This window comes from Melitaea cinxia, chromosome 15, assembly GCF_905220565.1.
Source record: "Melitaea cinxia chromosome 15, ilMelCinx1.1, whole genome shotgun sequence".
Classification (NCBI taxonomy): domain Eukaryota; kingdom Metazoa; phylum Arthropoda; class Insecta; order Lepidoptera; family Nymphalidae; genus Melitaea; species Melitaea cinxia.
The window spans coordinates 15,570,166-15,594,656 of NC_059408.1; the positions used below are offsets into that span (position 1 = coordinate 15,570,166).

A 24,491-nucleotide genomic window follows, 5' to 3' on the forward strand; every position below is an offset into this window, starting at 1 on the left:
TGGGAAGGATTATTATTAGTGTTGGTTTAATATTTCTGACGACACGTTGGCGCAACGTTAGCGTCACGGAACTGGCTGTTGCGCTAGCGGTCGCGGGTTCGATCTCTGCAAATAACAAACATTTGTATTGTCCATAAATAGATGCTTTTCGTGGTTGTCGTCGTCGGTCGTCTCGTTAGTGGCGTTTGTGCTTTTGTGTCGTGTGTTCCGGACCCGCACTCACAAAAAAATCCTAGCGGAGGCCGTTGAGTGTGAAGGATTTATATGTATCTTTTTTTTTTTTTTTTTAATAATTACAATTTAACAGAAAAAGTTGACCGTCATTGCTATTGTTTGGCTATTAAAGTTCCGCGTTAGTGGGACTGATTAATTACATATTTTTATATTACTTTGTATTAATCTACATTTATTTAAGCTATTAATGGAAAATTCTGTCAACAACTTCTTCGATACGGATTAGGTCACTGGTTTTAATTATAGTTTTTAATTGAATATCCAGAAAAATAAAAATACAAATGTTATCAACTGACAAAACCAGATCAAAGTTTAATAATGATTTTCCCTTCTAAAAAATTTATAATTATTTAATTATGCTCCGCGAAGCAGTACTTGCTTGTTTGTACCAATCGTCGAGTTGAAATAACATGCTCACTTTTAAAAACAACTAATATCTCATCATAAAATAATTAAGAACTATTTCGTTTATGATTCGTTGAAATGTTCTATTTATTTATTTATTTACGGACATAAATACAATTTATGAGACAAACAGTTCAGCAAAAACAATTTACAGTTAAACAGCGGCGTACCTTATTGTTTTCTAATGTTGTAATGAATCAACTTTTTCGGATTTTATCGCGGTTAATTAAGTTTTTAAATGGCCGACGTTTCGGATACTTTACAGCGACCATGATTACGGGAGGACTTCAGGACTATCCTTTTCGTAAACCGCCATAAAATTCGAGAAAGTTGTTTCTATATAATGAGTGGAGTACCTTATTATTTAGTATCGAGGAGTATGTCATTCTCTTTTGTTATACGTTTTATTAATGACACCATTGCAAGTGTACACTATTTTGACTTAAATATTAATAATATTAATATATAAAATCTCTTTTCATCGTTAAGGATTTTAGATTTTTAACCGACTTCCAAAAAGTAGGAGGTTCTCAAACCGATTGTTTTTTTTTTTATGTATATGTTAGTTACCTCAAAACTTGAGTGAGTGAACATTTCGGTGATTTTTTTTTTAATCGATAGGCTATGCGTGTCATGTGGTCCGATTTTAGTTTAATTGAGATCTTACAAGTACTTTTCGAGTTATATCTAATAATGCATATTTACTTGACTATTTTTTGTCGATCTACGTTGTCATTATACCGCATAACTTTTCACTGGGTGTTCCGATTTTGATGATTCTTGTTTTAATCAATAAGTAGTGTGTTATTTAAATTTTACTGAGATCTGATTACAGCTTTTTGAGTAATCTGAATACTACAAAAACCTGAGTACAATAACAAATACAAACAACACACACACAACAAACAAATACAAAAAATATTATTAGATATGTCAAAACAATAACAGAATAATAACAGTAGGTATTCAAACTAATAGTCATTGAAACAAATTATGAAAGAAAACCGAATAAAACTTACGAGTAGATACTAGAGTAGTTATTGTTTTACTTGGCACCGACTTCAAAATTATAAAATATTTATTTAATCATTTCTGATTAACTAAATCAAAATACGAATTACTTTGTACTAAGTAAATTTATTTTTCACTTTTTAGTTTCCTGTTTGAAGTCGGTTTTTTTTTTTTGTTAAAAATTATTTTATGTATGTTAACTTAGAACCTTTTACTGGATGGACTGCTTGCGATGATTCTTTTTTAATCGAACGCTAATGCTTGTAACATGGTCTCGTTTAAAGTTGATCGAGACGAGCTATTTTTGAGTTGTTTTTAATAATACGTATTTGACTGTTTTACCGACAAACCGTACATAACGTCGTATTACTTACTGGAGGATGAAATTGAAGATGTTTTTTTTTTTTTGTTACAAAACAAAACAAACACAAATGTCTACATAATACAATGTATTTGAGAATTCCACCATATTTCTGTAAATTTTATTTTAAAATCTATTTGCCTAAAAAAATTGATAACCCTTACAAGTACTACCCAAGAGGTATTATTTTCATACTTATAACTAATCTTCTCATAAAATCTACTCGATTAAATACGTACAAAAAACAATGATTTATACGAAAATTTCGTTCTATACATAGAAATCGATAAAATAAAAGGAAATTAAGTAGATATTAAAAATTACCGCATGTTTACAAGAAAATCGAAAGTAACGCTTATCGACAGTCCGCTTCGAAAACAATGAATCATGTTTCGTATCATATAAACATATTTTACAATGTTGTAATCTTTAATATCTAATAATATTGTAATGTTGGTATTAGTTTGTCCGTGTTCCATATTTGATTTTCAGTAAAATTTGAATTAGAAACAGTGGCGTAGCGTGATAGTCGGCCGCCCGGGGTGGAAGAAAATTTCGCCGCTCTCTTATTTAGGTATTTCAATTTAATGTATATATACTATACATTAGGTACATACATTATTATAGAGAAGTTTTTGGCATGAACAGCCATCATGAGTGTCTGTTTGTAATATACAAATAACCGCTTTATAATAAATGCTTATGAATGGATACAATACACGGTACGTATACCAAAATAACATTTGTCTGTCTGTCTGTCTGTCTGTTCCGGCTAATCTCTGAAACTACTGGGCCGATTTTGACAGACTTTCACTGGCAGATAGCTGATGTAATAAGGAGTAACTTAGTACTTTTATTTTAGACATTAATTTAATGTTATAACTGCGAACTGAAAAATAGCTTTTTTGTTAAATTCCACGCGGATGAGATTGCGCGGACAGCTAGTTTTAAATAAAAAATTTCTCCTCGGACGCATAGGCTACTCGAGTGGAAGAGAGATAGATGCGGTGCAAGCGAACAATGATCGTGACGCTATAATAGACGCTATAACGTTAAAATGAGTCGTCCTTTATAACCGACTTCCGAAATAGGAGGAGCTTCTCAATTCGACTGTATTTTTTTTTAATGTATGTTACATCAGAACTTTTGACCGTGTGGACCGATTTCGGCAATTTTTTTTTTTTTTATCGAAAGGTGGTGTGTTTCAATTGGTCCCATTTAAATTTATTTGAGATCTAATAACTACTTTTCGAGTTATATCTAATAATGCGTTCTTACTTGACGCTTTTTTCGTCGACCTACGTTATATTATACCGCATAACTTTCTACTGGATGTACCGATTTTGATAATTCTTTTTTTGTTGGAAAGTAGATATCCCTAGTTTAGTATCATGATAAGGAAATCAGGATCTGATGATGGTATCCCAAAGAAATCGAGGAAAACTCTTGAAAATCCGCAATAACTTTTTACTGGGTGTACCGATTTTGATAATTCTTTTCTTTGTTGGAAAGAAGATATCCCTAGATTAGTACCATGATAAGGAAACCAGGATCTGATGATGGGATCCCAGAGAAATCGAGGGAAACTTGAAAATCCGCAATAACTTTTTACCAGGTGTACCGATTTTAATAATTTTTAATTTGATCGAAAGTCAGCTTTGACAAACATCAGTGTTTGTCATGTGGTCACATATAAATTTTATCGAGGTCTGATAACTACTTGAATAATTTTGATAACGCGTAGTTACTTGACTATTTTTTCGTCGATCTACGTTGTATTACTCGTCGATGTAATTGAAGTCGGTTTTTTTTCGTTTGCGAGCAAACACAATTATTCGTGCATGCTGCCGGCGTTCCTCGATTTATTACACACTATTGTCACGTAAAAAAATATTTTAGGTCACATACCGGCTTTTTAGACGACGCGCCTGTGCCGTAACGACCTTGCACTATTTTCAAAGTAAAAAAAAATTATAAATAATAGATATAGAGTTCCGGAATGTGAAAGTTTTTTATTAGAAATTTCCTCCTCTTTCAGGATCTTTTGTCAAAATTCCATAAATATTATTATTTTAGAAATTATTAACGAAAAACTAAATACCTTTGTTATCTTATTTTGTTAATAACAATCGCAATTTTTTATGTGCTAGTAAACCCTTAAAAACATTTTTACATATTTTTAGGAGCTTTATTTCTATTTAACACGTTTATTTGTACGAACCCTGGGTACGCGAGTGTAAAACTCGCACATCGGCGATTTTTTATCAGACGGTCCAATATACAATTACATAAATATAACATTTAATACTCACATAGTTGAAAAATTCCATTTTTCACAAAGTTGTTGAATTATTTTACAATCACTACACGTGCTTATTTGCACAAAAATCACAACTTGGAAAGCGTAACATAATTAAAATACGAGACGATGTGAAATGTACAACTGACGTCCATCAATAAAATTTTCTTTGAATTGTCAAACTTTTTCAAAGAATCGCGTACTTCCCCGTACCTTAAAGGGACTTCCCCTTACGTGAAATAAACTATATTCAACTTATATATATTCTTTATTGCACTTAAGAAAAAGAAACAATTAAAAATCATATATACGAAGAAAGTTGGCAAGGGCGAACTTATTATCTCTAGAAGAGATCTCTACTAGTCTACCCATGGTGTTGAGAATTGCTGTTATCGCGGGGCACAGAAGTGCAAGAGTGATTAATAATAATGATTATAAATCTATAAACTTATTCAGAATTAATAATATAAAATACATTACTACATACACATATACTTGACTACATACACACTTACATGAACATATACATTAAATTAAATTAAAAACATGTATGAACATGTACATACATACATAAAATAGATACATACATAAAATACATACATTGAGATTAATATGTATACAGAATGTAAGCGATTCCCCGACTTCGTCACAAAATATGTAATTAAAAATTCCGTGCTCCTTTCAATCGCTCCGAATTTGTAGTTGCGATAAAAATAATATAACATGGTTCAAATATTTACAAAATATTTTTATTATTTAAGTATTGTTAAATTTTGCCGCCCCGAATAAGTCGGGGCGGGCCGCCCTTGCCGCCCCAACTATGCTACGCCACTGTTTATAAATGAAAAATATGTTGGAGGTACAGAAACACTCGCAAATGAGAACGTATACACAAAAAGCTATATCACATGAAAGAGGATGTGTACGCAGTTAACACCTACGCTATTCCGTTGTCAAATCAATCATAATCATTAAAAATAATTAAATTATTAAATAACAACATAATTCTTATATCCCAATGATAATTAAAAGACTGAAAAAAAAAACGTAAATGCAACTGCGCGTTGAAGCTAGTGTTGCATTAACAGGATTTTATTTCTATATTAAAATGAATATCAAATACAATTGTTATTAGTCATTATGTTACGAAAAAAACAAAACGTAATATGTAATTTTGTATTATAATCTTAATACGTCATTCCTTATTCTGTATTGTTATCTTTGGAACTATTTTCTGTTTAGTCTGATGCAAGATCGATCTTCGATTTTGACTAAGAATCTATTTCATCTGTCCCTGATAAATTTTATCTCGAATATAACTTTACGTTTCATACTACTTTTGGATTCATTGTTTCCAGATAGATAAAGTGGGGTTTTTAGTTATAAAAAATATCGTTTTAATGGATACTGTTATACGTCGGATAGCTTTATCAGTAACGGATAAAAAATACCCTATATTTTTGCTTTGTAGCCTACACGTGTCACATTTGTTTTTACTCCATGTTTTGTACATCTTGCTAACTTCGAAATACAAAAATATGAAACCAATCAAGTACGTTAAAGCAAACAGAGATTCATTTTATAATGTTAGTAAATTAAGAGGCTTAGTGAGTTTGAAATTTGAAAAATATTTATTATAAAATGATGAAATGGTTTTAAAAAATCATTTAAAAATCTCCCTGTCACACAGACTCAAACACACAGACGCATCAAATTCTGTATTTTTCTTATATTGAGTCTGATTATGTTATCAAGACTGACGCCGACGCCGGCGCACCTGATAGTTAGCTCGATGTAATCTATAATACATAAAAATACAACCACACACATACATAATCATAGCGAGGCCGATTTGGTGTTTCATTTTTTTTTTCGTACACATATAATTATTTAACCGACTTTAAAAAAAATGAGGAGAGAGGAGGAGGAGGAGATTTTGATCATTCTTTTTTTGTTGGAAAAGAGATATCCTAAGTGTGGTACCATGATAACGAAACCAGGATCCGATGGGATCCCAGAAAAATTGAAGGAAACCCTCGAAAATCCGAAAAACTTTTCATTTTATTACGTGTTCATGTACTTTTGTTATACTGTCCTCAAAACAATATATTCTGAGAGATTTTGTCTGTGTATACGAACGCTTAAACGTCGAAAAAGTAACGTAATCTTCTTATATATATAAAATTCTCGTGTCACGATGTTAGTTAACAAACTCTTCCGAAACGGCTGGACCGATTTTTATGAAATTTTGTGTGCATATCGGGTAGCTCTGAGTATCGGCCAACATCTATTTTTCATACCACTAAGTTATAAGGGGGGGGGGGTGATTAAGGGGTTAATAACACAAATGAAATGCTGTGTGGCTACGGCAATAAAGAATTTAGCCACCCCCTCTCTTCCCGTGGGTATCGTAAGAGGCGACTAAGAGATAACAAGGTTCCACAACCACCTTGGGACTTAAGAAGCCGACCGATGGCGGGATAACCATCCAACTGCTGGCTTTGAAATACACAGGCCGAAGACGGGCAGCAGCGTCTTCGGTGCGACAAAGCCAGTACTGCGTTCACCAACCCACCTGCCCAGCGTGGTGACTATGGACAAAACACATAATTTCACGTTATTTTTGGCCTATGTCCAGCAGTGGACTGTATATAGGCTGTAATGAATGAACATAAATGGAAAAACAACGTTTGCGGGGTCAGCTAGTATAATTATAATTTACATCCCTAGTGGTAGCTTTGGCTTTAATACTTCCTGCTTAAACTTATACAATCGAAGCAGTTACTATTAGTATTTGAGGCAAGTATAACCGAGTGGGCCGCATAGTTATCGTAGTCGTAGTGTTAGTCAACTATATCTAATGGACTATAGGTATTTTCTTGTTTACATTTTTTTATGTCAATATAATCTGTATGTTTATTAACACAAACATGTGTTCGCTAACCAAATAATGTATTACCTGATTACTGAGGAATGTTGTTTTACTATATTAGGATCAATGCGATAACAAATCTTCAATAACTGTCTGCACAAACGACTGGGTCGATTGTAATTAAACTTAAAATTGAGATAGTTTGTAGATCAGAGCCACGGTGAGAGGAGTAGGTAGACTCCATCCCAAAAAACAGAAAAACGAAAAAGATCAAAAGTAGGCTATAAACATTCCTGTCCATTCTGTTCCATTGTGTTTGCTGGCAAACGAAAAAAAACCGACTTCAATTATATTGACAAGTAATACAACGTAGGTAGACGAAAAAATATTCAAGTAAATACGCCAAAAATTGTAATCAGATCTCGATGAAATTTAAATGTGACTACATGATAAACATCGGCTTTCGATTAAATTAAAAATCATCAAAATCGGTACACCCAGTAAAAAGCTATGCGGATTTTCGAGTTCCCTCGATTTCTCTGGGATCCCATCATCAGATCCTGGTTTCCTTATCATGGTACCAAACTAGGGATATCTCCTTTCCAACAAAAAAATAATTAATAATTATTAATATTATTGATTAAACGTATTTTTTTTTTAAATACTTAGTGCTACCTCTCAAGTCTAACTATTTAACTAATGACGACGCGTTGGCGCAGTGGCCACAGCACTGGCTGATGCGCTGGCAGTCGTAGCTTCGATCCCCCCCCCTTCTAATGATAGATATTTGTATTAGCCATATAGGTGTTTGTCGTAGACTAAATTATAATACCTTTGAGCTCGTACTGTTTGCATTGTGTGACAAATCGACACTTTAAACAAAATAACGCGTCAGACATAATATTCTAATAAAATTAGTAACATTGCGTGCTAGAATATAGGTTTAGAAATTCGAAAAATACCCAAAACCGAATCGGAGCACCCCACTGTCCACGTGGTCTTGGTCTGTCCTACCCCTAGAGTGTTTTTTTTATGCCGCGGAGGCGCGGAGGGAGGGGCTGCACTTCCCGCAGCGCCGGAGCCAAGCGTTCCTCTAACTTTAAAGGTGGTAGATTAATTTAAAAAACGCGTGTGAAATGTGAAAACAACGTGTGAAAGCTACGGAATTCTTCTTCTAACCTCAAAACTTTAACCATGGATATCTCCATAACCATGGGGTTCTGAGGTGTGACAGTGGCACCAGGGATAGCGTTCCCCACCCTCCCCTTCCCCCCACGGTCCCGAAATTCGGTTTTTCCTAATCTAAAGCTTTACCTTATTATTATTTATTACTTGCAAATAAAAATGCAGTGAAAATTATATACGAATTATTCTATCCCCCAGATGCGGCGACTCCGAGTGTTTCTTCTACATGGAGGTGGGCCGGCAGACGGCGACCGGCGCGGGCGAGCTGTGGATGCACTCCGACGACTCCAACATCGCTCAGAGCATGCACTCCACGATATACCAGTGAGTGATCTGGAATCTTACGACACCAGTCTGTCTGGCTTCCCTTTCTCTCACGCATACGGCAGCGGTAGGCAGGATCGTCCTCTCTCACTCTAACCCACAGTTCAACTTAGATTAGTTTTATTCATCACATGAACACGTTGTTTTTGTAACACTACGGTAGCAGGCAAGTATATTCTTCGCCTGATGGTAAAGCAAGGAGCCTTTGCCAACTCTATCAATGCTATCAACGCGCAATACGTACCCTATACCCCACCGGAACAAGAATACTTGGAAGTAATATTGCTTGGCTTTGATTTTCCTTAAAGTTGAGACACTATATCAATCGAGCTGATATTGATTAAGCGTGAGATACCATTTTTGCAATTCACGCAAATGTCGATGTTAATCCAAGTTAAGTATTGCATCTCGTGTTTAATGAAGGAAGTACTACGGTATCATACGAAAGTAACTGAGATATGTATATGTATCTGCTGAACAGCTGAGCAGCATTCAAGAAGACCCTTTTACCCGAAGTAGGTAACAGGGCGAGGAATTTTAATACATAGGTACATAGTGTATCAATTCCTGTAACATATGGATCGCCACTGCATATGCAGTTGGATCCAACGAAAGGCCCATACCAAACTTCATATTTGAGCAGAAATTTAAACTTAAGTTAAATTATTATGTTATTATGTAGTTTTATTTATTTTTAAATCCTTATCATACGTATACAGTTATATATTATGTATATTGTATAGTTTGATTTAATTTCCCTCGCTTGTCTACACTATGAAGATAAAGAAAAATAATCACAAATATGTCACGGTTACTATTATTACTGCCTGTGAAATAACATGTTTATTGTTTTCTTTTTACGGTCTAACGTACGTTGTTTCCATGGAAATATCGAGGTTAAAAAAACGCATTCAGCCTGTAACATCTCACTGCTGGGCTTATAGGCCTTTTTCTCCATTCAGGAGAAGGATCAGAGCTTAATCCACCACGCTGTTCCAATGCGGGTTGGCGGATATATTCATTACTATGAGTGACGATCGCTATCAGGTGTACATGATAGCAACCGGGCCCGACGGCTTAACGTGCTCTCCGAGGCACGGTGGAGAGACCTACAAGGACTGCACAAACACCCAGACCACGGCAAACACCTGTATGGCCAATACAAATGTTTGTCATGTGCGGGGATCGAACCCGCAACTGCCAGCGCAACAGGTACAATTCATGGCTGTAACCGTTGCGCCAACGCGGCGTCGAACGAAATAAAAATATATCTTAATATATATAAATCTCGTGTCACAATGTTTGTCCTCAATGGTCTCCTAAACCACTTAAACGATTATAATAAAATTCGCACACCATGTGCAGTTCGATCCAACTTAAAAGATAGGCTATATTTTATTTCGATATATATAGAAATTATTTTAAAGAAAAAAAATAAGTCGGTACAAAGTTCGACAGGTCGGCTAGTAGTAAATAAAAATAAAAAGCGTGTAAAAAGGCATTTCGCGGAGACAAATTAAAATACAGTTTTACTGTTTTATACAATATAATGTTATGAACGTTAATGAACAATAAATAAATTTCCAAATCACCATATTATAAATGGGAAACGGACAAATATTTTTCGGTTTCTAGATTTACTGGATTTGAAATTTCATTGAACTTAATTACACATTGCAAGTTAAATAAAAGCTTTAATAATTGTGTGAACGAAAAAAACCGACTTCAATTACTTCGACAAGTAGTACGACGTAGTAGACGGAAAAAATCAACAAACGCACTAGTCGTCACTACGATTTTTGAGGGTTTCCCTTGATTTCTCTGGGATTCCATCATCAGAGATCAGGGTTTCTTATCATGGTACCACACTTGGGATATCTTCTTTCCAACAAAAGAAGAATTATGAAAATCGGTTCGTAAACGACGAAGTTATCCCCGAACATACATAAAAAAATAAAATATATACATCAATACATATAATATATACGGTCAAATTGAGTAACCTTTGTTTACGTTGACATAATAAAAAATATTACAAAATATATAAATAAATAAAATAAAATAAAAATAAAATAAGCCTTTATTGCTGTTAGATTTTAACTTATTTGAATAAACATTACTTTTAAGAATAATAATAATAGAGGTAAGGAAACTATAAATTAACTAAACTAAAAAGTATTATCGGCATTCGGCTCATCTCAGCTTGTCTTTCGACAAAGGCCTCCTCAGTCAGTCAGTTCAGCCTATTGCAGTCCATTGCTGGACATAGGCCTCCCCAACGATTCTTAGCACCCTCCGCCCCACCGTTACCGCGACCGCTGCCGTAGCCGGGAATAGTGGGGCTGCTGGGAATAGTGGGGCTGCTGGGAATAGTGGGGCTGCCAGGAATAGTGAGGATGCCGCGAACTGAGGGCTGAAGCTTCTGCCACGAACTCATGGGAGTTTAGCTCATAGTCACCACGCTGGGCAGGCGGGTTGGTGATCGCAAGGCTGGCTTTGTCGCACCAAAGACCCTGTTGTCCGTCTTCGGCCTGTGTATTTCAAAGCCATCAGTTGGATAGTTATCTCGCCATCGGTCGGCTTTTTAAGTTCGAAGGTGGTAATGGAACTGTGTTATCCCTTACTTACCCTCCCCTCTTATCCACCATTTCTCGAAAGATAGGAACCGTTTTAATAGCTACGAATCACGCGTCAACCCTTTAAGTCGTGTCCCGAACTACTAATTTGAGTGGCAGCGGCGTATGCAACTCGGGGTAGCCTACCTGAGTATCACCCCTCCACACCCTGCACAAATGCCCTAACTAGACGACTTCGTTGGACTGTGTAGACTGATAATATTTTGAAGTACATTTCTAAATCTTAAGTTGCGTTATAAATTTCAGCGCTATGAGAAACTGCGCAAAGGAAACTGAAAACGAGAAAGATCACATCATAGTACCGGGAAAGAATTCCCTACTAGAGGGATCTCATCCGCTACCTGCGAGGCGAGCGACGTACTCCGATGGACGCGGTCGCGCGGGTATTTACAACGGTAAGTGAATAACGCTGTTTAAATATTATTATTACAGTGATATAATAATAATAACATAACTTCCTAATACTAAAATTTCAATACTTGCGGATTTTTAACAATTTTTTTAAGGTCTACCCTCAGACAAAATTGATTATACTAAATAATTTTTAAATTAATAATTGTTTTGATATATCCAATTTTATACTGTTATTGATGGAAACTTTTCCTAATATATACGTTTCTATTGCGTCATTAAAATCTGCTTACAATTGAATAAAATTCTTCAATTATGTCACACTGTTTCCTGTCCTTGATCAAAGGGTCACATTTGTATCACTACCCCTTCCTAAGTGTAACACTAATTATATATTTTGCAGTTAAGAATTTAGCAATTACCAAATTAATGACCGATGATTATTTATATATGGCTTATAAATACTTAAAGTTTTAAAGGCATAAAGTTTTAAGCCCTTCCCGAACCTCCTACGAGCCATACGGTCACACTTTACTAAACCCCTACTTCCTTAACCCGTGATATAATTTATGTTTGGCCAAAGATATCGCAATAGAAAACTTAAATATACGTATCAATAACCATATTTCGATGTCGGTTACGTGTACGTCAACGACCTACCAATGCCGTGAAAGATAGATGAAGGTCCATGACCGCTCGGTACCTTCGAAGATAGACAGGTAAAAAGATCAACGATCACTAGATTGGATGACTCACGCGGAAAATTCAACGATAACGACCTTTGGTCACAATTAATTTACTATTTTTGCCATAAACTGTTTACAGTTGGAAAAGACTTGGGTTTTTCTTAATGTCAATATTAAACGAAAAAAAAAAATACTTTTAAAAACTATAACAGTACACTGCTCATGATTGAACAAAAAGTTCAGGAGGCTTTCATTATTATTATTATTTTAAAATCATATTTCATGTAGATTCATGTAGATTAGACTGCGACATGTTAAAATACAGCCTATATTTGCATTTAAGGAAGACTTTATTACGTATATAGATTATTGCCATCAATTGTCAATAACAGTTTCGCTTTACTTGCACTATAAATGATTGATGCTTGATGGTAACGGAATAAAGCTTAGATTCATGCACTTTTGTAGTTTAGATACTTTACCCCGTAGCTTAGACGATCCCGCTTAGTGTTTATAATACCTACCCCTAATAATTCTTTCGACCCTGTATAAAATGTCTTTATTTATTATAATAGTTTTCTAGTATAAGTTGACTTCAATCTGGTTTTTATCTAATTTAATATCACCAATGTTTGACCACCGTTTCATCAAATGTTGGAAAATCTGAAGTTACGTTAAATAATTTCAATAATTTTTGCGTTTTCTTTTTTTAAAAATGGTATTTGACACACATCCACATATTTATGCTACATCATTTTATTAGTCAAAACTGGTATCAGCAAATTGTAGCTTAGTCATTTTCCTAGATTTGCAATACTGTTAAAAATGTGTTAAAGAAAAAATTAAAAGTATTAAAGATTTTTCGTAAATTTTATATAGGGTTGAAAACCTTTAGCAAAGAAGTAGATTGTCACTAACATAATGTAGTTAGTTGGCTTGCCATAACTGTTACAGTTGTTTTATAGTAATAAAACCTTTTTTTGTTGAAAAAAAAAAATATTTAAAATAAGAAAAATAAAAATAACTGTAACAGTTCCAATCACAAAAAAAGGTTATAGTGTTCGGGCGAGGTACCGCATTCGTGAACATCGTGGACACAGTACAGAGAACACGGCCGACAGATATTAAGCCATAACCGATGTAAATAAGAGCTATATCGGCCTAAATCTATTGCAGACAAGGGCCTCTGTGTTGGCTCGTGTATAAGACAATGCGTGTGCGCCTCTGCCACCTACTCCATAGACGACTCGTCTGCGGCAATAGCGCCCTTGACGCCGAAGAACGGTAGGATACTATGTAAACGAGATGCCAATTTATTGATATTGTCTTGACCAATCAATCATATCACTGTATCTTGTATCCTCTGTTTTGATTTTTATGTAATATCCATGTGATGTAAAACTTGGCCAAATTTGCAAAAATTCCTGCCCAACCTTGGTGATAATTTTAGATTTTGTGCATCGATCTGTAAAATTCACTTTTGCCGAAGTTTTCCAGTAAATAATATCAGACTGCCCTTAAATTTTGCTTAGAAAATTGTCTTTAGCTAAAAAATCAGAGGATACACGGTATTCCACAATGTAAATTATCATCGTCTTCGCTCCATCCATGTGATGCTAGAAATATTTCCATAATCAACTCCTTCATCATCAATTTTTCTTTTATTTTGCTGTCAGGATGTCTATCTTCTAATTGTTGATACATCTAACTGGTACTTTTAAGTGATTCATCTTTACTCTATGAATGTTTATCGTTTAAAATATTATTGGACATATTCCATAATATGTATTTTATATTTCATAATTTTTTAATAATTATATATTTATAATTATATGAACTAACAAGAAATAATCTAAGCATGATTCGAATTAATCGCCTCGAGAAAATGTTTTATTTGTTACCAGATAACCTTTTTTTTTTCTTGGAAAATGTTTTAAAGAATTTATTTCTTATAACCTCGCATCGAAATGGGTTCTATTTTCTTTCAATTGCCATATTAATAGCCATAATTGGTCTCCCTTTGCCTATTATCAAACAACTTGGAGTTTTTTGCAAAACGTTTGATGCACCAGACTAAAATATATCTTGTATTGATTTTGAATATAGCGGTAAACTTTTCAGATTCATCGAAAGGTTTACTATAATATTGTGTCAACCGACAATATATATTTTTAGTATGTATGATCGTGTTTCCTATATACTAAATGACATTGCTTGCTCTGGATGCGGGTGGGTTTAGGTGACCATTAAAAAAAATTTGCATAATCTGCATGAAGAACATAATTATATTTTTAGAATATTTTTCAATAATAATCTTCGAGGTGTAAGGCACGATCGTGAAAGTTTGATTCAAAATTGGAATGAAATAGTTCATTAAGAATATTGTAATTTAACATCTTGTAATTTTACAAATCTGTGTATTCATAGCAGTTTTAAAATAACAGTCCCATAGATATCAGAACGTTTTATAAATAATAAAATATCAAACCTTGGACATGAATATCAGGTGAACATTTTTGGTGTTTTTTTTTTTCAAAATTAAAATAATTTCAGGAATATTTGAAATTGACGTCTTGTGTCACACAAATCTATGTTACTAATAGCAATAATAAAATAATTGACATGTAGAAAACGTTGTATAAGAATGTATTATATTAAACATAAATTAGGCACGAATTTTGATGTGAATAGTTTTGATGTATTATGAATAATAACTGCCATTAAAAATTTTCATACAATTTTAAAATTAATTATTTTATAATAAAAAAAGTTTTGAAATCGCTTAATTGATTGATTCCACCGTGTTAGAATAATTTAGCATGGAAAGGTTTTGAAGGCATCGTGAGCTCTACCGTCAAATGTATTAAGGTTCAATATTGTCTGCATGATCGGTGATGGTTTTTGGTCCTCTGACCAGTGTACTGTCCGGTGTGAATATGTCATTTACATTTTTAATACACAAACACAAAAAAAATGTGGCCACACATATGTATGAAGTTAACATGTGTTGCCATGTTTTATTTTTGTAAATTAATTTAACAAAGGACAGTGGTATTTTGATTATGTTCTATGTAAGAGTTTAATGTATGTCTTGTTTTCATTAAATGTTGAAAATTTTATATTATGTAGATCAGTCATTTTTAACAGTATTAGGTTTTTGGGCGCAACTTTTTTTGGCTATTAACTGGTAATTTATTTGAAATTTGAAGAATTCCACTTATTGACGTATTCCACTTAAAGTGAAACGTCTACATGGGATTTTTATTACCATCGATATTACTTATATGTAAGGCGTGATATTCACCATGTTTGTCGGTCATTGGAGGTTCCCGATATTTCGACACTATTGCCAATTGAAAAATCACTTCTTTTTCTTTAAGCTCAATGTATTACATGCCATAGACAATTCATCCTTTTTTTAAATTTTTCTTTTTAAAAATAAACTTATGATAAATATTTTAAACAAAACAACTCCAATATTTTTCAAATACATCCAAACCTTATCTATACCAAGATAGTTCAGAGTTTAGCTAAATCGTGTAAGAGACGGAAAAATATAAGAAATGAGATCGGGACATTTAATGAGTACAAAACATAAAATTAATTTTATCCGTAAAGTAAAAGGGTAATAAAGAGTTTGTTTTAAAGTCATTTCTATTGGTATATTAAAGATAGTCGAGGTGCCACCGTCCGACATCACTTAACCAAACCATTGCACCGGGTGACGCTTGGTGCCATATGTTTACGTGTCGCTTCTCATTGTATTTTCCTCAGCCGAAAACCAACCGCCGAATAACACACTAACGACTGACAAAATCGATCAACCATCGAGGCTGAAAAAACATAATAGGACCGACTCGTTGCCCACCGGCAGCTTGTTCCAAGAGCCCCTCAAGATAGGTCACACGAGGACGTGGTCCACACCGCTGACCGGAGATGAATTAGACCGGGCGATTCTGGAAAAGTCGTTGATCCACTCTTCGTGTAAAGTCGTCAATGGGAAGGACATATTCCCTACGAAGAAGACGTCCGGGTGCAGGAGGGCCAGCACCGGCCAAAGGTTTCCGAAACTGTCGCCGGCGCATACGAAGAGTATGTATACGACACCGCTTTCAATAACACGCAGCGCATCTCACATCCCTACTAACGAGTGTTGCCAGATCACAAGATCGCATGTTAGATGTAAGCTTCGCTCGTTGTTTTTTTTTTTTTTGGTGCTGGCGACTCGATGTTCTCTTGTTTACTTTGTTGATTTTTTTGTGCGCTTGAAGTTATTGAAGACCAGCTTGGAAACGTAAATGCATGTGCTTCTTTTTCGTTTTCGCTTGCATATATTTTGTTATTATTTTAATAAAATTATTGTGTTATTTTATTTTTTTCTTTGTCTTTATTTACATGTCCTTGGATACATTGTTACGTGTAATTTTGTGTTCGTGTAAATTGTTTATATGGGACCCAAGCATAAAATAGGGTTATAAAAATAATTAGCTATTTCTAGAGCAAAAACTGTCGTTTTTTTTTTTTACTTGACATGATCACAATATTTAAAATGTATATAGTGTATATGTCGACGCTTATCACCTCTGTAAAATAATTTCATTAATCCCTCTGGAATGTTAGTGTTAATTTGAACCGATTACGAAGACGAATACAATGTAATTTAGTTGTGTTCGTCTAACGCTCAAATACTTGCTCTGATAAAAAAAATAATTACTAACCCTTTCCTCTATTAATTATTATGAAAAGTTCTAAAATCTATTTATTTTTATTTAAATATTTTCTATCAAAATAGCTTGCGATAACTGAATATATCATAAAAAAATAAATTTAAACTCTTCTATAGCTTTATCTGGCTTAATCGAAAACAAGCTTAAATGAAAATAATTATATATCTATATAAAATGTTATGTCAAATGAAATATCATATTTGGGTTATAGGTTATATATCTATTTATCTAAAATTATGTATCTGTCCATAAATATGCCCAGTTAATCTTGTATGATCATAGAAGTTATTATATTGAATGTATATGCATATTGAATATATGTATAATGCTAACGAGAACTCTTAAATTTAAGTGCTAACAGACACAACAAAGGTATATATGAAATAATCAAAGAATTTTTCATAATGAAATAATTTTGTCCACAGATTCAAGTGCGTTGCGGAAGCGTTGCGAAACGATGCCGTCTCGTTCGTCGTATGAACCTGAACGATTACCGCCGAGAGATGCGGATCATGATGGTGAGATAACTAGTTACAGCTTAACTGAGGTAGGGCACAACAGGAATTTCCTTCTCAAAATCTGGAGCAGCCCGACTGGGGTAGTACCTCGACCTTACAGAAGATCACAACTAAATAATACTGTTTTCAAGCAGTATTGTGTTCCTGTTGGTGAGTAAGGTGACCAGAGCTCCTGGGGGGATTGGGTATATTGGGTCGGCAACGCGCTTGCGATGCTTCTGGTGTTGGTGTCTATAAGCTACGGTAATCTCTTACCATCAGGTGAGCCGTACGCTTGTTTGTCGACCTAGTGGTATAAAAAAAAAACTTAACTAATCCATCTCTAATTTTGCATAATAACGTAAATATTTTATCTTATTCATAATATTATAAAGAATAAAGTTTATGATGTACCAAGATAAGCAACATCAAAGAAAAAAATAAATACAAAGGTTATCCTTATTGCTAAAAACGACCCCTTCAAGGTAATCTTGTGGGTGAACAGATTTTATATACATACAAAGAAAGAAGATATGTTAGACTAATATATCTAGTAAGCTACAGATGATCAATTTTTATCCATCCTGACCGTTAATCAACCAAAGTTTTCGTAAAACTTAAGAATCTAATCTGAATTGGGAAGTTTTTGCCAAGTTTCAAATAGCGATCCAGTTGATAACTATTTGAAAAAAAAAGACTTAGTAACCCATATTTTCTGCCCGAAATTACTGTGATTGGGAAATATTGTGTTCCTGATTTATAGACTAGGTCTAAGAAATTAAATGGTATGGTATGGTATGGTTTTCGCGACTCGACGACTTTGCGCCTATTTTGTGAGAAATTAGATACTAAATGGAACATTTTTGTCGGTAGGTTTGGATTCGTCACGGGACGACATCGACTCTGTATCGGAGTGGTACCGGACGCCGCGGATACCCGAGGAGCCAGACTGTTGCGACATTATGTCGAAGGATTTTATGAGGTAGCATGTATTTGAGATGGTTATAACATTAGCATAAATGGAGTGTTCGCTTGAGACCAGGAAGGAGTCTACATTCCTCGTATTTTATTTTTAACTTTAAAACTATTATTTATGTCTCGTAAGACCAAAAAAAAAGACTTGGCATTTGATTTTGCCGATTTCGATAAGTCATTTGGATCATCATCTCTAAAAAATATTCAAGACGTTATCCGAGTAGTAAACATAATTTTCTACTGACTATGTTTTAGTGGTTCCGTAATAAATAACTTATATGTTCCCAAATGCTTGGAAGAATCCTTTTTTTTTTATAAAGTTACAATATTCGACTCATATTTTTGTAGATACTATATGTGGATGGACAGACTCTCCTTGTCACGCCCAGTGACACTTCCAGTGAACCTTATACCAATTATCACTATATAGTACAAAACAAAGTCGCTTTCTCTGTCCCTATATCCTTATGTTCCTATGTCCCTATCTATGCTTAAATCTTTAAAACTACGCAACGGATTTTGATGCGGTTTTTTTTTAATAGGTAGAGTGATTGAAGGGGAAGGTTTATATGTATAATACATGCGTAATATAATAGAGGAACATTGATAGTTTTTGCAACTGTGCGAAGCCGGGGCGGGTCGCTAGTTCATATATAATTTTGCTATTAAAAATAGCATACTGATTAATCATTTGATTTTTGAAATATTCCCCTAAGTAAAGACCCTCTTATCTCTTCACGCTAAGTAAAGACCCTCATCCTTACATGCGAATGTATGTGCCAGATAACCCCCATTGCTATAACGATAGTCGCTAACTCGCGCCCCCAGCATGACGACGCGCGGCAGCTCGGTGGCGCACTCGCGCACGTCGTCGGTGGGCGCGGAGTCGGAGGCGGACGCGCCGGACGGCTACCTGCGCATGGCGCCCGGCCACGAGCCGCACGAGCCGCACGAGCCGCTCGAGCACCACGCGCTCGTCAGCTCCAGCGGCTCCGTGTGCAGCGGCACGCCCTCCACCGACCCGCGCTTCAGGTACGCCCCAGGCTTGCTTTCGGGGGGGGGGGGGGAAGCGTTACGAAAAGTGTGAACGGCTGAGGTGAACGGAGCAAGAGAGCGAGATGTATGCAATTTTCTTTCTTTTTGTCATAGCCAGTTACGTCTCATATATTTAAGACTCACACATCAGCCTATTGCAGTCCACTGCTGGACATAGGCCTCCACAAATTTACGCCAAAGATGGTGTAAACTCATGTTTGTTGCCGATAGTCGCCATGCTGGGCAGGCGGGTTGGTGACCGCAGGGCTACCTTGTCGCACCGAAGGTGCTGCTGCCCGTATTCGATTTGTGTATTTCAAAGCCAGCAGTTGGATGGTTATCCCACCAAATTTTAAATTCCAAAATGGTAGTGGAACTGTGTTATCTCTTAGTGGCCTCTTACGACACCCACAGTAAGAGAGGGTGTGGCCGTATTTTTTGCTGCTATAACTACATACCCAGCCATATCTAAGATTCGAGCAGGAAGCAGATCGTAAGGCTCCAAGTGTCCGCAGCGAGTACCCGCTGGAGACGGTGTGCGCGCTGATCTCGGCGGAGCGCTCGGCGCGCGCCTACAGCGTGGGCTCGCGGCCGGCGGGCGCGCGGCCCGAGCCGGCGCGCCTGCGCGCCTACAGCGCCGGCGCGCGCCGCCCGCCCGCCGCGCACGCCAGCCACGCGCCGCGCCCGCGCGCCTCCGCCGACGACCTCATGGAGCTCGACTTCTCCGCCAACTCGCCCGCGCCCCGGGTCAGTGCTCATCGCTACATTTGTTTTATGAATAGTGTTGAAATAAATTTAAAATTGCAGCCTTCACCCGTAGTGTAAAAATTGTTGATTAACATGTTAATTAAATATATATTTTTAGTCTGTGCTCTTTATACTCTTTGTTCCGCTTTAAAGAAAAATTACTATCTATACTTATCAAGTTGTCACAGTGTTCCTAACTTCTTATAATTAATAAAACTTAAAAACTAAATAATCTGTTTTAATCACAACAAATAGTCGAAAAAGTGTTCTAATTGATAAGAGAGTAATTTGAAAAATTAAAATAAAATTAAAAGTAATTGGAAAATACCATAGTTTGATGAATGTAAGCTCAGTAGGAAAACGTTAACCACAGCATTTAGACTCCGTTCCGGTCACATCCCACTTAATAAGTTGGCTTATTTGATGAAAAAGGTACCATCTCCGTTATGTACCGAATGCGGCATCATTGAAGATGCAGTTCATATTTATTTATTTTTTATTTATTTATTTATATTACGGTGGAATGTGTCCGAAATGAGGATATTAGAAATGATATGCTGCAAATAACTCAAAATTTTAAAGAACTTGGAGGTTGTAATTCAATTTTGGCGTATCCTCTCTCAAAACCAGCTTAACTGTTATACAAGATTGTAAATATTGGTATGCGACGACGACCTCATTAATTTCATGTATATAAATGTGTGATGTTCCTAAGGAGTGGCGTAGTTCTTATATACTAAAACTCCTTAAATTAAAAAAAAAAAAACGGGTATTTTTTATGTATCTAATTTGTTAAAAATATATTTTTTGTTTGGCAACAAAAGAAAAAACATCACGAAGAAAACTTGCAATCTTAGAAAATTTCTAGGGCAATTATATTCCTGCACTTCGATAGCCGAAAAAACCTTCGCTCCTCGTTCGGAAACGTACAAACGTTTCAATATAATATCGTTGTCTCAAATATTTTTAAGTACTAATGTAAGGTACCATCTTCATAGGTGGTCGTGGCGCGGACGCCGCCCTCCGCCGGCTTCATGGAGTCGAGGCGAAACAACGTGGACGAGTACGTGGACATGTCGCCGCGTAACGCAGGCTACGTGGAGATGCGGCCCGGCGAGCTAGCGACCACGCCCGCCACGCCTATCGCGAGCTCCGCCCCCGCCGCGTCCGCCGCCTCTACGCCCGACGGCTACGTAGAGATGAGCTACGGGCGCGCCGCCACGCGCCCCATCGCGATCGCCGCCCCCCGCGCGCCCCCTCCCGCCCCCGTGTCCTCCTCGCCGGACGATCGCCGGCGACGCCGTGAACCGCGCACGCCACTCGGCTCGCAAATGCTGTTTCACATATCGATGGAGTCGCCGTGCTCACCCGAAGACGACGAGCCGCACTGCCTCAGTACCGTGCGCGAGCTGGCTGAGGACGGACGTCGCAGCCCCGCGCCAGAGGTATGGAACCGCATCTACGACTCATTATTACTTACGATTATTAACCTATAACGGTTTTTGTCAACTGTTTTCTGTTTGTTTTTTTTTGCCTAGATAGTTTCCTAATTGCTCCGAATTTCGAGCAAGATATTTCCTACCGTGCTCCAGTATGAAACTTGATACGTAACCTACAGATTACCTATAAGTAAATATATCGTTCGCTGTGTGTCGCCAGGTGTCGTCGTCGCCGCAGTACGTGCAGCTGGCGCGCGCGCTGTCCGCGGTCGCGGCCGAGGAGCCGCCGGCGGCCGCCCCCGCGAGGAGCGCCGCGCGGCCCGACGAAGTGCGAGGTAGTTGAGAGCGGTGTAGTGTCAGTCGAAGTGTATACAAGAAGCACGCCACAGGTGTAACGTGCGCGCTCCGCAGACGGCGTGCAGTACGCGGCGCTGGACCTGGAGCCGCGCCGCGCGCCCGCCGCGCCCGCGCCGCGCCTCTACACGCAGATCGACTTCCTGCGCAGCGAGAAGTTCGTGGCCGACGCCACCTAGCGGTGAGGCACGCACGCACACGCACACACACACACACACATACACGCACGCACACATACACGCGCGCGCACTCACGCACACACACGCACGCACATACACGCGCGCGCACACACACACACACACACAATGAGCCGCAACAAATACATTCTTCACGTACAGTTGGAGTACATTACTGCTACTACATTTTCACGTGCAGTAACACTGCTAATTTACCTTTACATACATCAACATCTCTTCTGTGACAAAAATATTACTGCGTAGAATAATTCCTCTTTGTCGGTCAACTAAGCCACGCCCTTTGACCAATTAATTTGTATTAAATTAAAATGCCTGTCTGAATAATTAATAATTTAGGTAAAAGATTGCCAACAGATAATTAATATTAAAAAAAAAAAAACAATACATAGAAAATCCTGTCACACTGTGCTCGTCAATTTACAGGCAACAACAACGAGCACAAATTTCAATCAAAAGTACATTAATAAATAAATTACTTCAACTAGTCAATTTGACCACGTTAACACGCGTTTTATTTTTATTTTTTATTTTTTTTAGTTCTAATTTACTAATTTTAATAGGTCAAGGGCAACTTATCTATGTGACAGTGCTAACTCACTATTTTCTTGAGTCAGACTATTAATTCAACAAAGTAAAAAAGTGTATGGGTTAGCTCCGACGCTCGATTGAAGTTTACTCCTTCAGATCGACTGTCTACATAGGCACAAGAGGCTTGCTAGTCTAAGAAGAAAATTAATACCATATCAAATGGTAAATAAACGAATCAAATAACGCCATCTATCGACACCCAATAGGGTTCCGATAGATGGCGTTACAAGAACCGTAACGAGGTCATTCGTTCACTAGATTTTACTCCCCATATTTTTTTCATACCGGGCGCCTAATAGTCAAAATTGTTCAGGTCATTTTCTCTTATTCATCATTCCAGCCTATCGCAGTCCACTGCTGGACATAGGCCTCCACAAGTTCGCGCCAAAATGCGTGAACTCATGTGTCTTGCCCATAGTCACCACGCTGGGCAGGCGGGTTGGTGACATTTTTTCTTATTGTAATAAACATATTTTCCTAAATATTCATCCGTTGACACTTCGTAAATGTAGACATAAGTTATCGAGTTGGCTTAAAACCTTAGATAACGACCAGACAGAAAATCTTCTGAATAAAATAAAATCAGGCTGAACCATTTACACGCACACGCATACGTTCAATTACGCGCATACACACACGCACATACAAGCGCGCACGCACGCGCACACGCACACAAACACCCATACACAAACACACACACACGCGCACACACACACACACGCGTACACACACACACACGCGTACACACACACGCGCACACACACACACGCGTACACACACACACACGCGTACACACACACACACACATGTATATTTATGTATGAATATTTAACTACTTCTTTATTTATTTATTGTATATATATGTATTGTATGAATTAGCGCTAAGTACTGTTTTTCCTTGTATTTAGTTTATAATGGAAGAGCGACTCCATCTGGCTCAGGTGCTTTCTGCACCTAATTGAGGGAGTCAATCACAATGTGTAAAATAACTCGATGGTACTGAAATAAATATTTTTTTCATTTTCATTTTCATATCCCTATCAATCGATTATTAATGAGTTAACTCCAAACAACCTATGTTTCGATTTACACTAACATGTATAATAAACTGTCTTTCATAGTGGAAAATAAAACTGAAAATACATTTCCGTGTCCCACAGCCCCGTGCCCGCCAGCCGGACACCCGCCACCAGTCGACTCCTCGTCTCCACGCTCCACACCCCGGCACGAGCTCGTACAACACGCGAACACTCTGTATATTTGTTATATATATTTAATACGACGACTATCTCGCTGTGTAACACTTTTTAAATTATTTGTACTTATAATTGTTTGTTTACGTTTTGTACGAGCTGAGGATATGTTATGTGCGTGCGTTATCGGCAATATAAGCGGTATTATAAAATTTATTTCGACAAAATTTTATATATTTAAAATAAGGCTGATCATTCTAGCGCCGATCGGATAAATGATTATTTTTTAATCGCATGTCGTTGAATATTTATTGTAAAATTAAATGAAGGCGTGTTTTGAACGACCAGCCTTAAGTGTAAATGTCTACATCGTAA

General features: G+C 36.8%; 1 protein-coding gene across 1 annotated transcript in view; it reads left to right on the forward strand.

The window, feature by feature from the left end:
• LOC123660206 (insulin receptor substrate 1-B) overlaps window positions 1–24,224 on the forward strand; it is a 39,273-nt gene extending 15,049 nt beyond the window's left edge. The window contains exons 3-14 of the mRNA XM_045595307.1: window positions 8,566–8,691; window positions 11,574–11,722; window positions 13,541–13,648; window positions 17,517–17,609; window positions 18,462–18,570; window positions 19,392–19,595; window positions 20,114–20,414; window positions 21,344–21,790; window positions 22,005–22,036; window positions 22,091–22,122; window positions 22,196–22,319; window positions 24,084–24,224. Coding sequence (XP_045451263.1) covers window positions 8,566–8,691; window positions 11,574–11,722; window positions 13,541–13,648; window positions 17,517–17,609; window positions 18,462–18,570; window positions 19,392–19,595; window positions 20,114–20,414; window positions 21,344–21,790; window positions 22,005–22,036; window positions 22,091–22,122; window positions 22,196–22,317 — 1,723 coding nt within the window. The 3' untranslated portion in view covers window positions 22,318–22,319; window positions 24,084–24,224. The remainder of the gene's footprint in view (window positions 1–8,565; window positions 8,692–11,573; window positions 11,723–13,540; window positions 13,649–17,516; window positions 17,610–18,461; window positions 18,571–19,391; window positions 19,596–20,113; window positions 20,415–21,343; window positions 21,791–22,004; window positions 22,037–22,090; window positions 22,123–22,195; window positions 22,320–24,083) is intronic.
• Window positions 24,225–24,491: the final 267 nt, after the last annotated feature.